General features: G+C 38.3%; 2 protein-coding genes across 2 annotated transcripts in view; both read left to right on the forward strand.

The window, feature by feature from the left end:
- LOC101310880 overlaps positions 1-17,615 on the forward strand; it is a 1,534,871-nt gene that overhangs the window by 761,936 nt on the left and 755,320 nt on the right. The gene's annotated exons all lie outside the window — the stretch shown is intronic.
- Positions 2-2,310, forward strand: LOC101312904 (RNA polymerase-associated protein RTF1 homolog). The gene has a single exon (XM_004293474.1). The coding sequence runs from the start codon at positions 2-4 to the stop codon at positions 1,973-1,975; it is 1,974 nt and encodes a 657-aa protein (XP_004293522.1). The 3' UTR covers positions 1,976-2,310.

Raw genomic sequence — 17,615 nt, forward strand, 5'->3', positions numbered from 1 at the left:
AATGGCGGATTTGGATGATTTGCTCTTGGAGGCTGCAGGAAGAACAAGTTCGGGTCGGAAAAGCCGGCACTCACATTCATCTTCAAAGAGGAGACGTGATGATTCATATTCTGATGGTGGAAGTGACTCTAGGGGTGATGACTCTGATGATGGTCGTGGCTATGCGAGTAGGAAACCCTCAGGATCTCAAGTTCCTTTGAAGAAGCGGCTGGACCCTTCAGAAGTAGGTGATGAACATGACAGCCAGGATGAAGGTGATTATAATGATAGTGGCTCTGATCGTGGGGGTGAGAGCAACGAATCTGATGTCGGCAGCGATCTTTACAAAGATGAAAACGACAGGCGAAAGCTTGCGGAAATGTCTGAACTTCAAAGAGAGCTGATTCTGTCTGATAGAGCACAGAAGAAAGATGATAAGAGTCTAAAGGAGAAATTCAGACCGAAGTGGGATAAAGGGAAGGCTACACAGTCCAGGAAAGTGACTCCACCTCTCCCATCTTCTCGAGTGCGCTCCTCAGCTAGATCTGCTGACAGGGCAGCTGCCAAAGATGATGCATTGAATGAGTTACGAGCAAAACGTTTGAAACAGCAGGACCCTGAAGCTCACCGTAAATTGAGAGATGTATCTAGAGGAAGTGTGGGGAGTAAGAATTTCTCACACACCATCAAGAAGTCTTTCTCTGCTGTCCGTCGGAGTAGCTCTAGTCAGAGTGACAGTGAAAGTCGGTCTCATAGTGATGATGATGGGTCAAGTGCAGATGATGCTATTGACAGTGATGATGAAAGGGGCAATCAGGGACTAACATTTGAAGATATAAAGGAAATTACCATTCGGAGGTCAAGACTTGCAAAGTGGCTTATGGAACCGTTTTTTGAAGAATTAATCGTGGGTTGCTGTGTACGGGTTGGAATTGGGAAGACTAAGTCTGGGCGGCCCATCTACAGGCTGTGCTCAGTCTGTAATGTGGACTCTTCAGATCCTGATCGGCAGTACAAACTAGAGAATAAAACCACACACAAGTATCTGAATGTGGTTTGGGGCAATGAAAACTCCGCTGCTCGGTGGCAGATGGCTATGGTTTCAGACTCTTTACCTCTAGAAGAGGAGTATGATCAGTGGGTTAGAGAGGTGGAGAAAAATGGTGGCCGCTTGCCAAGCAAAGAGGATGTGCTGGAAAAAAAGGAAGCCATAAAAAAAACCAATACATTTGTCTACTCAGCCAAAACTGTGAAGCAGATGATACAGGAGAAAAAATCTGCTTCATCAAGGCCATTGAACATTGCGCTTGAGAAGGACCGGTTGAGGAGGGAATTGGAAATTGCACAAAGCAAGCATGATGATGCAGAGGTGGAAAGGATCAAGGCAAGGCTTGAGCAGTTGGAAGCACGGCAACAATCACAGGGGAAAGATAGCAAGGCTGTTAGGCTTGCTGAGATGAACAGAAAGAATAGAGTTGATAATTTCAAGAATGCCTCGGGATTAAAACCTGTAAAAACGGGTTTAAAAGCTGGGGAGGCTGGTTATGATCCATTTTCGAGGAGATGGACCAGGTCAAGAAATTACTATGTTTCAAAGCCTGATGAACAAAAAGATGATGCAGAGGCCAATGCTGTTGCTGCTGAGTCATTGGCAGAGGTAGAAACTAATGGAACAGGAGGAGTAGTAGCAGTACGAGCTGGCTTGGAAGCCACAGCGGCAGCTCTGGAAGCTGCAGCCGGTGCTGGGAAGTTGATTGATACGATGGCTCCGGTTGATCAAGGAACATCGTCAAATCCATTGCACAATTTTGAGCTGCCAATCTCGTTGGCCACACTTCAGAAGTTTGGTGGCCCGCAAGGAGCTCAGGAAGGATTCATGGCAAGAAAACAAAGGATAGAAGCAACAGTTGGTGTCCGAGTACCAGAGGATGATGGGAGGAGGCACGCATTGACGCTTTCAGTTAGTGACTACAAGAGAAGAAGAGGGCTTCTCTGAAATGCAAATAAAGCTGCTCGAGCCAATGCTGTCATGAAAGACGCAACATCAGCTTTTTCGGCAGAAACTGAATTGGTGTCGCTGGTGAAGGCAAAGCTTATTCTTTAAAGTTTAAGCTATAAGAACCACATTTGTTCCGGTGGTAGTGCACACTAGTCGTGGTTGGTTCTTTGTATTTCCTGGTAAGTGCAATTCTGGTTGATCTGTTATATTATGTTGTATGATTATAAAGTTGATTAACTTGCAGGACTGCATAAGAATATTGTATTTGTATCCTTTCTCTTCTCTATGTTTAGTGATGGGCTTAGATACTTGTCAGTTTTAAGCATCTCTAAGACTCCCACTGTGTAGTTAAATTGAGATTTTAGTAATATACTTAAATAATATTGCATCAGACATGAACTCCAGTAGCCAAGTGTTTTCTATCATCCTCTCTGAATTTTAAACATACACTACATGTCAGTCTCTAAAAGAGTTAGAATATGGATAGTAGGCGCGTCTACACATCTACGAAATGCCATACCAGATCATAATTCATGAAAGCCAGAATTGATGGCTTGTCCAAATCTGCAATCCTGCTGACTCTGCCTGGTCTTGTTCACTGCAATCTTTCTCTCATTCTCAAATGCCTTGTCTGCTTTAATCCAATAGATCTCTCTAGTGAAACATTCCATGGTCACCTTCACCTTGGTGCAGATGGCCTCTAATTTGGGGGAAGGCTGTGAGACCACGGTCAACAAATCCTAAAAACAAAAGGAGTCGGTTTTCAATATTGAACAAGGAAAGGCCAAAGTTCTCAATTATACAAGGAAAGTAAATACATTGAAGAAGCAAATTGGGAGGTACATAACTACATATAACCCCAACCATAACGTGATGGTCTCTCCTGATATGAACGCACGGAAAAATCCCTCCTCAATCGAACAAAACCTCAAAACCAAACCCACTCTAATCGAAACTCAAAAGGTAGTTCGAACTTGTTACTATCATCTCAATCTGTAATCGTTAAAGTCTCAGTTTTGCTACTATAAACCCTAGCTGTCCTTTTTTGTTTCTAACCCTAATCTTCAACCTCAATAAACCCTAGCTATCCTTTTTTGTTTCTAACCCTAATTTTCGACCTCAACATGTCAACCGATTTGTTGCTAAAGCCGTCGTGCGAAGTCCGGGGATGTGGATCGACTTCTGACTTGTATGGAAGCAACTGTAAGCACATGACTCTGTGCATCTCATGCGGCAAGACCATGGCAGAGAACAAAGCCAAATGCTCTCAATGCGACGCCATTGTCACTCGCTTAATTCGAGAGTACAATGTTCGGCGGGAAAGTACTATCGGTGACAAGAACTACTTCATTGGCAAATTCGGGACGGGTTTGCCAAGCTTTTTGAAAACGAAGAATCCTTCTCAGAATAAATGGTCTCTTCGTAAGGATCTTCAAGACTCGAGGAAGAACAAGAATGAGGTGAAATCTAAAGCATGGATATTGGATGAACAAAGGGGCCAGTCTCGGTATCAGGGTCATCAAGAATGTGCACAGTCATCAAGTTACTACCTACTAATGAAGGCAGGGAAGGAGTTTTCGGCTGTTCCGGCTGGTTCTTGGTTCAACTTCAACAAGGTTGCACAATATAAGCAACTAACTCTAGAGGAAGCGGAGGAGAAGATGAACAATAGGCAAAAGACTAATCGAGATGGATATAAAAGATGGATTATGAAACTTGGAAACGGACCTGAAAAAGTTACTGGTGAGAATGATGGTAGTGGTGAAGGAAAGTTCTCCAATAATGAGGAAGAAGAGACAAGGAAAGGAGATGGTTTTGATGAGGAGGGTGATATTGGAGGTGCTAGTGAAGATGGGGACTTGCATGATGATGGTAGTGACAAGGGTAGTGATTGGGAGCATGAAGAAATTTTCAGTGATGATGATGAGGCTGTAGGTAATCCTGATGAAAGAGAAGATTTGGAACATGAGGCTCCATCTCCTCCGGAAAGCAAGCACGATGAAGATGGTAATGAAGAACAGGTCAGGCTGAGCGAATCGGGGAGAGAGTTGAAGAAGCTACTTGGGAGAAGTGGTGGCCTGAATGGTATTGATGGAGAGGAAGAGGAAGATGAAGACGACGATGATGAGGATGATATGGACGAGGACATTGGCTTATTGCCTCCGGCACCAAAGCAGAAGGTTGCACCCAAACAGCTGGAAGGATTTTTCAACAGTCACACAAAACCAGTTCCGAAGGAAAAGAGAAAATTAGATGGTGATGAGGCTAATAAGCAGGCATCTAACACTGCATCGAAGAAGATGAAGACCGAAAATGAACAAAACTCACATGTGAGAGATAATGCAGCTGCTTCTATGCATCCACAAGCTTCTCCATCCATGAAAATTGGTTCTGCTAGTAGTCCGGTATCTGAGGACCAAATTAGGGCTCTGTTGATGAAGAAGGCACCAATCCCTTTGTCTGACTTTGTTAACAACTTCCCAGAAAGACGAAAATATTCCAAAGAGGAGAAGGACGCTTTTTCAAAAATAATGAAGAAAGTATCTACGCTGCAGAATAAGAACGGGATCAGCTATCTTTTATTGAAGAAGTAAATGATTCTACTCCCATAAATCACATATCACCCTTGGATTTTATTCCTATAAACGTAGCTTTACCATTTGAATAAGAACTTGATGTTTTGGATTTTGAGATGTGTTAGTGTATTGTAATATTTATCTATCTAGACATGTGTGCTTGGGGTAGTGAGGAAAAAACATTAGACATGCACGCCTTCTTAAGCTTATGCTCTTCTACCGGGAAATCTAGAAGATGAAATGTGCCTTTGTGTATCAAGGCAGTTCATTATGCCCAGCGGTGGTCATTGATCGGGCCTCGAAAGCCAAAACAACCTGTAATTGGATCAGTCTCTACCTCACGAGCTATAGATAGGATATCGTATTCCTAGAAGCTGGAAAAGATGCATCAGTACCCTCACAAAATACGTACTGATGCATCTTGGTGTAGACATGTGATATCGTATTCCTAGTTAGTTAATTAAGGTTGAACTAGAACTCCCAGCTAGGTTTACATAAGAATCCTTGTCCTATTCTGTGAGAGTCTTTCAAAGTATCAGTATATATATCACTAGCATATATAAGAATCCATATATGGTTACATAAGAAGTTTGTCCTATATATATATAAGAGCGTTGATCCATAAATGAGTAGCATCTTATTGAGGTAACACCGATCAACAATGGAGAAGAAAGACAACTTGATGAGTCGGATGAGTACGTTGTTCCGGTGATGTTGATGACCTTGATGAAAGTCTTTGGGGTTTTCACCTTCACCAATATCCTGAGCTTTTCAAAGTGTCGCTCATCAAGTATTCTAAAGCAGTTGAAAGGAAGGCCCTCAGAGCAAGCTAACCTCAAAAACAAGACCCATGTTTTTACCATGTTAAACGAAGACCCAGCCAGAAAAAACCTCCATCCACCCTTTAAATTTTTTCACCTGGGTCGGGCCTGGGTCATCATCTGGGTCAGACTCATGACGCAGGCAATAAAAAAATGAAGACTTGGGTCTTCGTCGCCACATCAGCCCAACAACAGAGCTCCACTCTTGCGTCGGCCACGTGAAGCAACAACTGACGCGGGCCTTGCATGCGTGTGTTTCACGGAGCATTACTATCCTTTCATATTCACGTGTGTTGTACTTGTTGTTGCAACATGCAAGACAAACACCCACTCTCCAAGGACATGTGTCAAATGGTTGTTGGTTGGTTTCAATATTTAAATAGTTTTCTACAAATAAATTCTTTACCCTAATTTCTTTAAACATTTTCTAATTAGTTAATGAAAAAAATTAGAATATGCTACCAAAAGTCACTCATTGGCTACGAATAATTTTAGAAAACTTTTGGGTGTTGTTTATCCTAGTTTGAATTAAATTTTATAATTCCATATGTCATGGTATTTATTTAATTTGATGCTAAATAATATTCTAATTAATATAAACTCTTTTATACATCACACTTTAATATTTACATAAACTAAATATACTTTTTTCTTTCGGTAAAACTAAATTCACTTATGTTATATATTTTAGTTAGTATTTATCATTTATTTGTACTATAAATCTTTATTAAGTAATACAAAAAAGTAACATAAAATTTAATAAATTGTAAATACCATGTGGCGACCCAGATCATTCATAAAACATGTGGAAACTGCTACTCTGTTTCACTGCCACATGACGACCTAGGTCACACCCGTGACCCAAGCCTTCTCAAACGAAGACCTATGGGTGGACTTGCTCTCAAAGATTGTGCTTCCATATATCTGTCATGCAAGGACTATTTGAGATGAACGAAGATGCTCAACTCTTGGTATTGTTTTCCTGCCGACTGCTGAGAGCTAGTGATCGAGGACCACCACAAGACATTGGCCCGTCACGACAACTACTTTGGAAGGAAGTGATTGCGGCCCTATTTGGCACAACTGTGCTATGAGTAGAATTGCTTTTGAATCTGTTATAGTCAGAATTGCTTTTGGCTATGTTGTGAGGGAAAATAGTCGAGGTGTTTGGTAAACTGTTTTTCAAAAGTGTTGTGATTTTGTACGATTACTAAATTGGACATGGATTATATACTTCTTAAAATAAGGATATATTTTTTTTTTCTTTTCAGCCATCTCTTCCTCTCACTACAATATGAGATCTTCCCTTCCTCTTCTTTTCAAGGAAACATTTTCAACCTCAATCAAAAGTGTTGCTGACAATTAAGAAGAAGAGGAATCAAAGCAAATCGTTCAAAAAAGACAATGCGAACGAAACCCAGATTGTTTGTTTGGGTTATGTCCAAACTCATTCAACATCATTATCCAAAGAACAAACCCAGATTACAACGTAGAGTTCAATTTGATCCTATATTCTCCCTCACTCTTTTCTCTCTCATACAACCATACACGAGTTCTGAACCTCTTTCTTTCTCCAAAACCCAGATCGCTATAAAAATAAATTTAAGGAAATCCAAATTTTAAGGAAATCCAAATTCCCAATTTTATCAAAGTGGGAAGTTCATATGAATTCAAATTAGAGAACAGAAGGGAGGTGATTGAAATGAATTCAGAATGGAGGATATAATAGGTAGTTGAAAATAATTCATCGACTTACCCGTGTTTTTCATCATGGTTCGGTAGCGCAGTTCCAAAAGCTATGAATTGTAGCTTCCCAAAAACCTCGAGTTGAGAGAATCGTTTTGGGCAAAATCAATTTTTTAAAACTTTACCAAACACTATCGTTGAGCGTCAGAATTGCTTTTCCAAAAGCAGGTCCCAAAAGCCACGCCAAACTGGGCCGCATCTCTTTATGCGAGAAACATGCAGAAAAGCCAACTTATGCGGTGTGCGGTGCTCTTTGCTGCATTGGCCTACCTGTGTTTTTCATCATGGTTTGGCAGCGTAGTTCCAAAAGCTACGAATTGTAGCTTCCTAAAAACCTCGAGTTAGGAGAATCGTTTTGGACAAAATCAACTTTTTAAAACTTTATCAAACACCATCGTTGAGTGCTAGAATTGTTTTTGGACAAAAAAGAGGTCCCACAAACCGCCAAGCTGGGCCTGCGTCTCTTTATGCGAGAAACATGCAGAAAAGCCAACTTGTGCGGTGTGCGGTGGTCTTTGCTGCCATTGGCCTACTGGTTATGCGCGCCAAGTTGCCTTGGGGGTTCCACGGACCGATAATTGATTCGATACCCGCTTGAATAAAAGATGTAAAGCTCGAACTAAGCATTTAAAACTACATTATTCATAATGGAACTGCACGTTTGCTTTGGATTCCATGGACACACAACAAGCTTACAAGCCACAATCCACTATAAGCTACAGATCGAGATGGGGAATTATTGGTGGCATGGGCAATAAGTCAATAACCCTGCAATTTCTTAACAAACTGCAATTTCCACGACGTCTATCATTTAATTATTGCCGAAGGCATACTAGAGTGAAATTGACATAAGTAGAACTTCCCAAATGAACATGTATTTTGATTTCCTCTTAGTTCCGCTCCTACTCGAATATTGTGGAACTGACGTACAAGATTAATTACAGCAGAATCATCTTATGATGCCAGCACCTGAAATTGATCGGATTGCATATACTAATATTGGCAATTACAACCAATATTGGTATAACACAATTCAAACAACAAATATTTGCAACTACGTACAAAATCTGATATGTGTACTTTTTTTTCTTTTTTTCCTTCTTCTGCACAACATAAAGAGTACCTCAGGTCTTCTAAAAAAAAAAAACAATCGGATGGGTTGAGGGTTAGGGATAAAGACATAAATTACCTCAGCCTATCACAATTGGATATATTCTTATCCTGCTTCTTTTCTTTCTGCCCCGTTCTTTCAACTGTGAATAAGAGGACATTCTGCTTCTTTGCTTTGGAGTTAGCGTAGGGATAGTGTGAATGGAGAAAAGCATGTACAACAATTGCAGAATTCGTTAATGCATGACCTGCTACTGCTGCCCTCTTTTGTACAGTTTGCATAGAAATTGTTTGTCCTCTTATTTGTAATTATTATTCTAGTACCCCCAAGATAAAGTGAAAACTTACTTTTGGTTGCGAGGAAAATCATTAAAGTGATATAGGAGTACATATTTCTTATATATATAACATACAGCTCTTTTTTCTTGTGTGTGATTATATCCAACTGTTCTCCGGAGCCCCTCTTTTCAATTTTACTTTGTTCAATATTCAAACCAGTTCTGATGTATCTGTTGCTACTTAATCTGCATTCCTTCTCAAATTGAAAAAGCCAACCAAGAAAGAACAACAGAAAAGGAAGAGCATGCAAACCAGCTCGTAGTTACTCTCATTTTTCTCCAGACCCCAGAAAACAGCTCGATTACGAATTAAGCTTCCATTGCTCTCTTTCTATAATACCATAAACCCAAAGATCGAGTATCATCCATTGTTTTCATTTGTCTTCCGTGTCAGTCTTCCCTCTGCACACTTGTGGCTAGCAACCTTCTTTAGTTTTACTTCGATCATTGCTCTAAATACTTCTCAGTTTTTAAAGTCGTAAGAAAGGTTTTAATTAAAAAAAAAAAACAAAAGGTATTGCCTTTAATTATATCATTTCTTCTAATTCATGTTTTTGTTCATTTTTGTTTACAATGTTTTAATACCTTTGGTGTTGTGGTTTTATTTCACAGATATGCATCCCGTTCATACTCTATCTAGTGTTGGGTGGAGAATTTGATCGAATTGGAGATACACACCTTATTCGTAGGTCGTCATTGCCAAAAAGAGGTATATCATTTAATTTCATTCCTCAATTTTATTATCTCAGTTTTTTCCTTTTTCTCTTTTCATTTCATATTTGGAGTAATATATATGATCTAAGGGCATCTTTAGCACACTTTTTATCTTGACTCCTTAGCTATTTTTGAGAGGAGTGTGGCTATTGAGACCTCTAAATTTGCTCATTATATTTCTCATTCTCTCCACACCTCCATTTTACTTTTAAATACTTGCATTTGCTCATTAGACTTCCATTCAAATTTCTAAAATAACATTGTTTATAATATTAACATATATTTTCCTTAAAAAATAATATTCACATATAGTTCAATATATTATTCATTGCACATTTACACATCTTATTCACTCATTAGATCTCCAATTCTTTTTTTTTCTTTATCGATCGTCAAAAACTCATTATCTCTCAAATAATAAAAATACTCATTATAATTACGTTTCACTCTACATATTTCAATCATAATTTCATTCCTTAATTTAGAAACATAAATCTCTTAGAAATAAAATAATACAAGGTATTGGTTTTCAAAAACTTATTTTTATCAACAACAAAAATTTCTAACATGGATTAGCTTTTCTTTTTCTATTTTACATGTGCTAAAAAGATCAATCAAGGATAACCACTTTTTCTCTATGTATGTTCTTTCTTTTTTTTCCTCTATTTTATGTAACTCATGACAGATTATTTCAATGAATATTTAATTTTCATAATTGATTTTTTTTTTTTTTGCATATATATTCATTCACCTTGTAATCTTGTATATGCTTTTGACATGTATAATAATATAAATTTTTATGTCACTTGATTGATGTTGATGATCGTAGGTTCAGCTCCTATTAAATACATAAATGTTCTAATAATATGTAATAAATTAGAAAATGTATATATAAAGAAAATAATAAAGAATACAACATATTATTGAATTGAAAAATCTATAGAAAATAAATATTTATTTCTTTTTGTATAATTATTGTCATTAATAGTCATTATGTAAAATGATATATTTGTCATTCAATAACTCACAATAGAATGAGGTCAAGTGAGTAAATTGGAGATCTCAATAATTGCACTTTTTGGAGAGCTTGTACAACTTTTTGTCAATACTCCATTTTAACTTTTACCAATCTCGCTCTTAAATGTAGAGAGTGAAATGAGGTTTTCTATAATTGAAAACAATTTCAGTCTAATTAAAATAGAGAGAACCGATACGCACGTAAATTTAAGGTGGCTAGCCAGAGTGACTTATACTATTTTGTCTAAAAATTGACTAAACTGGGGTAGCATTGCTAGCTAAAGGTTTTTATTTTTTATTTTTTATTTTTTTTAAGAAATGTAAAACTTAATTTATATAATAACAACCAACCATTACAACCATGAGAGATCTCGGTGGTGAACAACAAGTCCCCACACTCTTCTCTACCACATACCAGCGATTACAATGAACATGAATCGAAAATAGTCAAAATGTAACCTTCTTCTAATCCCATTCAGAAGCCTCGATACCTCCTTACAACCAACCTTAAGAAGAAACAACCCCACCAAACACTATATATACACCAAAATCGCCAGCATATATGCAAGGGCAACCTCCCCATTACATTGACAACAAGAAAACACCAACGTTAATACAGGTAGTCCATGAAAATGACACCAAACATGACCTTACAAAAATCACCAACCAAAACCCTAACGCCCTTGCTTGAAGGGAGGGACACCCTCGCCAAAAGGAAGGGACGACAGACAACAAGAACAAAAACAAAACTAACAAAACCAAGAAAATAAAACCTAAACTAAACAACCAGAAAAATCCAAAAAGGCCTACGTTGGCCGAGAGATCGACGCAGGCCCAACAAACCAAAATGGAATGCCGCCTACCACCGAAACCGGTCGTCGCCCGCCCGCCACAGAAATAGGTCGTCGCTTGGAGCTCCACCAATCTCGTCATCAAGGCAGAGAAAAGCAGCAGCACGCCCTTCCTCATAGATTTGAACCAAACCGTAGCAACAAGGCCTAACCAAGATCAGATCGATCTGGCCAAACCTGCATCATCACGCCTCCTATCGATACAAACCACCGCCAACCCCGCACAGCCGCTTCCCTTGACAACACACCTCCATGCCGGATTACATTGCTCCTCCCCCAAGCTTGTCCGGCAACAAACCCAGCTACATTGACTAGGTCGGAAACCAATGTCGGCGTAGGGGCGTCGCCAGACAAGCAATAGGCTTCGAACTTGCTCTCTCTTTTTTCTTCCTATTTTTACGGAGGTAACCCTAGAAGCGACTAATTATCAAACGCTATTCTATAACCCCCATAAATCTTATTTTAGAGTTTCTAATTGATAAAAGCTTGTACTTTGTAATATCGATAACATAAGTATTAATTACGCAAATAGTGCTTACGTTTGTTATTTTCAAAACATAAACGCACCGCACAATTGCCCTTGCTTTTTTATCGGATTGAGGAAAATAAAAACCAGATTTTTTTTAAAATTTTAAAGGCATAATTGGAACATTAAAGGTAAAAAATAAAGCGTGGAGTGAACTAAGCATTTAGTAGGATGGAAATAGCCGCACCCATAAGGTATATAAAGATGAAAAGGGGAGTTACCCCCAATTTGCTTCTCAGTTTGAAACTATTATAGCATCTTCAACAACTTCCCTAATTTTTTTTCCTTCTAATTGGAGCAAGTGGGGAATTTATGATAATATTAATTTCGATAATTTGGGGAAGGAAAGTTTTGCTGTAAATTTGAGGAAGAAGTGCTGTCACACCCCGATCCCGATGTCGACGAGTTTTAAGCACCGAACGTCGATCACGAGCCGTGAACGAGTGTTACAAAGCGGAATAAAATAAAAATACTATCTTCTAGACTCGTCGGCTACCCTTTCCTGGCTCGGTACAATCTAAGTACTTCTCTGTAAAAAAATATTGAAGATGGGTGGGTGAGCATAACCACGCGCTTAGTGAGTAGACTAATGTAATATGCCCGCAAAGCCATGTCATTTTACACACGCTACAAAATAGGTATATCGTATACACATCACTTTTACGCAATTCATCACATCGCACAATCCCTTCTTATTGGATACCCTTCAATTTAGTGATCCCCACGGGAACCTAATAACCTTCATGTCCTATACCTCTATGTGTCACATCCTTACTTCGGCATAACCAATCAAGAAGTTCATATGTTCCATGACTAGTCAAACAATAGATCCAACACATAGTTATATATAAACACCGCACAATTCGCAATATCGACATGCTTTACTCGAAAACGTAGAGATATTTCGTAAATAGACAAAATCATGTTTTTTGACTAATTTGATAGCAAATAAGAATATTTGAAACATATTACATAAATCTACTCACCTCGTTAATATGAATCCCCACCAACAACATCGATCGTAAACCGAGCCTCCTAAAACAAGCCATCTAGAAATCATCATTGGATCTAGCTCAAACTTCTAGGAAAGGAAGAGGTCATTGAGACGAACCCGTAGCACTTCGCGGATTCAGAATCAGAGTTACGGATCAAAAATTATGATCCGCTAAAATTTTAGTCGTAAAAGTAATTCTAGAGCGAGAAAAACTGAGGAGAGAGAGTATATATATGAGAGAGAGCAGCTGATCAACATATATATATATATATAAGGTTTACCGTCATAATCGAGTCGGCTAGTCACTTGACCAATAGAAGAGTGACACTTGTCACATCCACACCAAACCAACACCAACATTTCACCACAATGTGACAAGTGTCTTATGACTAAGAGAGATAGAACTGAAACGAAGAGCTGCTATTCTTGGTCACTAAGTAAAGATTGTGACCAATGGGAAGGTGCCACGTCACCACTCGAATCGATTTCGACAGAAGTTTGACAAAATTTTGAAAATTGTTAAAAATAACTTGGGAATCCGAAAAATACGGCGAACTCGTGACGACCTCTACTTTCTATTTCTAAGAAGAAAAACACATTTTGAGAAATTTCAAAATTCAGGATGTTACAAGTGCTTCTCTTTCTTCTCCATCCCTATTTTGGGGAATAGGATGAGGAATCTGTTGGACATAAAAACAACTCTATATTCCCCAAAATTGAAGTTCAAGAAATAGGAAAGCTTCTTCCATGTCCTTCCAAGTCTCACTCTCCATCAAACTACACAGAGGCAGAGCCAGGATTATAACAGAAAAATATGATCGAATTCTTGTATGTATGAAAACAAAATCAAAAGATAATTAGTTCTAAAAAAAATCAAAAGATAATTAAATTTTGTATATTGGACATCATTGTTACTAAATTGAAGCAAAAAATAAAAATAATAATAATTTGGATCATACATAAATAGGTTCAGTTTTACAAAGTATTTATACATAATAGATTGAGAAAAAAGGAAATTATTCAATGTGGAAATGATCATAAATAAATGAATAGAGTATATGGCAAGAGATGATTTAGGTAGGATGTGAATTGTATAAATTAAACCCTATTAAAGACAAATGATGTTAATGGTTTATTGAAATCTAGGAAAGGAATGGGGGCAAACATTACAAACCTCTTAGTAACACATAAGTGATATAACACTCAAGTTTTATCAAAAATGCTGAGGGGTGCCCGCCGGTGGAACTACAGCTCCTTTCAAAAGATGAAGTGCAAGCCATTTCCCTAATATATCAAACATAATGCTCAATACATAATAATCATTCCAAAACATTATAAATTGTAAATTTGGTTGTCACCGGTATCTGATTAAATTCCATTTTCTTCAACAGTCATGGCATTTCTTATTGATATTGGTACTACAATTGTTGAGAAGCTAGCTGAGTACACGATTGAGCCAGTTATACGCCAAGTGGGTTATGTAATCTGCTACAACAAGAACCTCAAAAAACTACAAACTCGAGTTGGTGACTTAGGTGATGCCAGAGAAAGCATGAAGCATGTCGTTGAAACAGAGGAAAGAAAAGGTAAAAAGATTGAAACAGAGGTCCAGAACTGGCTGACTAAAGTGGATCAGCTGACTAAAGAAGCAGATGACTTGAATGATAAACACCTTGCACAAACCAAGTGTCTACATGGCTTTTGTCCTAATCTAAAGCTTCGTCATCATCTAAGCAGGAAATCAACAAAACTAGTTCTTGAGGTTGCTGAACTTCATGAGAAAAAGAACAATTTTGTTGATTTCGCATATGTTGATTCTACTGAAGTGGTGTGTATCCAAAATTATGAGGCCTTTGATTCAAGGACTTCAACTGCAATGGCTGTAATCAACGAACTAAGAAATTCTGGTACCTACATGATTGGGGTGTACGGTATTGGGGGTGTCGGAAAGACAACACTTGTCAAAGAGGTTAATAACCAATTAGCTACAAGTGGTGAGAAGCTGTTTGATGAGGTTGTCATGATACGCGATCTGAAACATGATCCCAGCATCGAGCGAATTCAAAAAGAAATGGCTGAGAAGTTAGGCCTCGAGCTTCCTGAAAATGGGACCCCAGCTGGAAGAGCAGATGTAATAAGCAACAGAATCAAAGATAAGAAGACTCTTGTGATCCTGGATGATGTCTGGGAGAGCATTTATTTGGAGGCTGTTGGTCTTCCTCGCATGACAACTCTCAAAATCTTGTTGACTTCACGAAGTAAGCTAGTATTAGCTGAAGACATGGGTACACAAAAAGAGTTTCCTCTCGAAGTATTGAACGAAGAAGAAAGTTGGAGATTATTTCAGAAAATGGCGGGTGATATTGTTGAAAATCCCGATATACAAAAAATAGCAACCCAAGTCGCTCAGAGATGTGGAGGTTTGCCGCTTTTGATAGTCACTGTTGCAAGATCTTTGAAAGACAGTCCAAAATATGATTGGAAAGATGCTTTCAGACGACTGAAAAACTTTGATGGAAAAGGACTGGAAGAGAAAACATACGCTGCTATTGAGTGGAGTTACGATAAATTGAATGGTGAGGAGCTTAAGTCAGTATTCTTGCTCTGTGCAAGTGTGAGTGGGTGTGCCCATGATGTTGATATCCTTGACTTGTTAAAATACAGTATGGGGCTGGGTTTCTTCAAAGATGTAGAGACAATGGAAGAAGCACGGGATGCATTGCACTCGCTGCTTAAAAAGCTTCAGCATTCTTGCCTGTTGCTAGATACAGGTAATAATGGATGGGTCAGAATCCATGATATTGTAAAACATGTTGCGAAACATATTGCTGCTAGAGATCATCATGTGTTATCCGTATCTCATGGAAGTGAGTTGAAACAATGGCCAGATATGGAATTCCGTAAAAAGTGCACAAGGATCTCTCTCAAGAAATGCTATAGTCCGGAGCTTCTCAAGAAATGCCTGACTCCGGAGCTTCCTGAAGTTCTGGAATGCCCAGAACTAACAATGTTAGTATTATTCAGAGCTGATGATGATTCCTCACGGGAAATCCCAAGCAACTTTTTTAAAGAGATGAAGAAACTCAAAGTGTTGGATTTAACTAAATGGAGTATCGCATCACTACCTCCGTCTCTTAAATTCCTCAAAGATCTTCAGACATTGTGCTTGGATCAATGCACGTTGGAAGACATTGCTCTAGTTGGTGAGTTGCAAAACTTGAAAATCTTGAGCCTTTTACAATCCAAGTTTAAGGAATTACCCGAAGAGATAGGGCAATTAACTCGTCTACAATTATTGGATTTAACAAACTGCTCTCAACTCGAAGTGATTTCACCTGATGTTATATCCAAGTTGAAACGACTCGAAGAGTTGAGAATGGGAGAGAACAGCTTTAACAAATGGGAGGTTGGAAGAGTCGGCGAGACTAAAAGAAGTAATGCAAGCCTTGAAGAGCTAACGTACTTGCCTCGGCTAACCGCATTACATATACATATCCCAGATGCCACCATACTTCCAGCAAATTTGTTCACCACCAGTAAGTTGGAGAGGTTCCAAATTTGTATCGGTTCCGTGTGGAAATGGGATGATGTGGATGAAGCTCTCAATGCACTAAAGCTGAAGCTCCCTAGCTACAATGAATTGGACCAAGGTCTAAAAATGTTGCTAAAAAAAACTCAAGACTTGTACGTGGAGGGGATGGAGGATGTTAATGACAAGTTTTTCCGTGAACTAGCCACAGGAGGTTGTCAGCAACTGAAACATCTACATGTCCAAAACAATGTTAAATTTGCGTACACCATAAATGAGAAGGTACATTCTTTCATTTTACCTTGTTTTTTCATTTTTGTTATTATGATTCATAGTCGCTATTTAACTTAACATGCAATTGTTCAACTACATTTAGTTGATGAGTTTTCGTCAAGAGTAATTAATTTAATTATATGCAACTTGTCATTTCCTAAACATGATTGTGCAATGTGTGCCAGGTTTGTTTTCCTAACTTAACATGGTTGGCGGTGAGTGAGCTCAAAAGTTTAAGGTTCTTGTTATCATCTTCAATGGCTAGAAGTTTATCCCAAGTCAAACGTCTTCAGATATCCGGATGTCAATTTATGAAAGTGGTAATTTCGATAGAAGAATCTAATAAAGAACTGGCAGAGAAATTTTTTCCCCAACTACAAGATTTGGAGCTAAATGGCCTTCCAAAGCTCGCTAAATTCTGCTCAACATGTGAGAGATTAGAGGACTGTACTGAAAGTGCTGGAATCTGTGAAGAAGTTGAAGAGATTGACTCAAAAGGAAACCTTGATTTTGTGATACCACACTTTCTTTTTGAAAATAAGGTGAACAAATACGTTTTTTTTTCTTTCCTATTTCATTTTGTCTAATACCATATATCAATTCCCTACATATTGTTTGTTGATGAAATCATAAATAAGGTGAATATCATGTATATGCAGGGTGAGTTTCCAAACATGAAGAAGTTATCCTTAAATGGCTTAGCAAAGTTGACGACAATATGGAATAATCAAGTTTCTCTAGGGAGTTCAGAAAACCTAGAGACAATAGAGATTGTTTCGTGTGACAATTTGAAGAGTGTTTTTCCAGCTTCCGTGGCCAAAAGTCTTCAACAGTTGAGTCGTCTAACAGTGGAAAATTGTGGGGTGGAGGAAATCATCTCGAAAGAGGATGATGTACAAACAATACCTATGTTTGTTTTTTCAAAACTAACATATGTGAGATTTGAAAATTTGCCCCAACTTAAGAGTTTTTATCCAGGATTGCATTGTTCGGAGTGCCCGTCACTCTTAACTTTGCTGGTGTATCGTTGTACTAAGGTGCAGATATTTGCAAAGGGAATACCTGAGTTGAAGAATCCATGCACTCCAAATGAACAATTTTTGTTTTTACTTGAGAAGGTAATAATACTTTCAGTATAACTC

This window comes from Fragaria vesca, linkage group LG3 (genome assembly GCF_000184155.1).
Source record: "Fragaria vesca subsp. vesca linkage group LG3, FraVesHawaii_1.0, whole genome shotgun sequence".
Lineage (NCBI taxonomy): Eukaryota > Viridiplantae > Streptophyta > Magnoliopsida > Rosales > Rosaceae > Fragaria > Fragaria vesca.

Bases quoted from the DNA above. Each gene is read 5' to 3' on its own strand.
- LOC101312904 (XM_004293474.1), top strand. From the start codon at position 2: ATGGCGGATTTGGATGATTTGCTCTTGGAGGCTGCAGGAAGAACAAGT.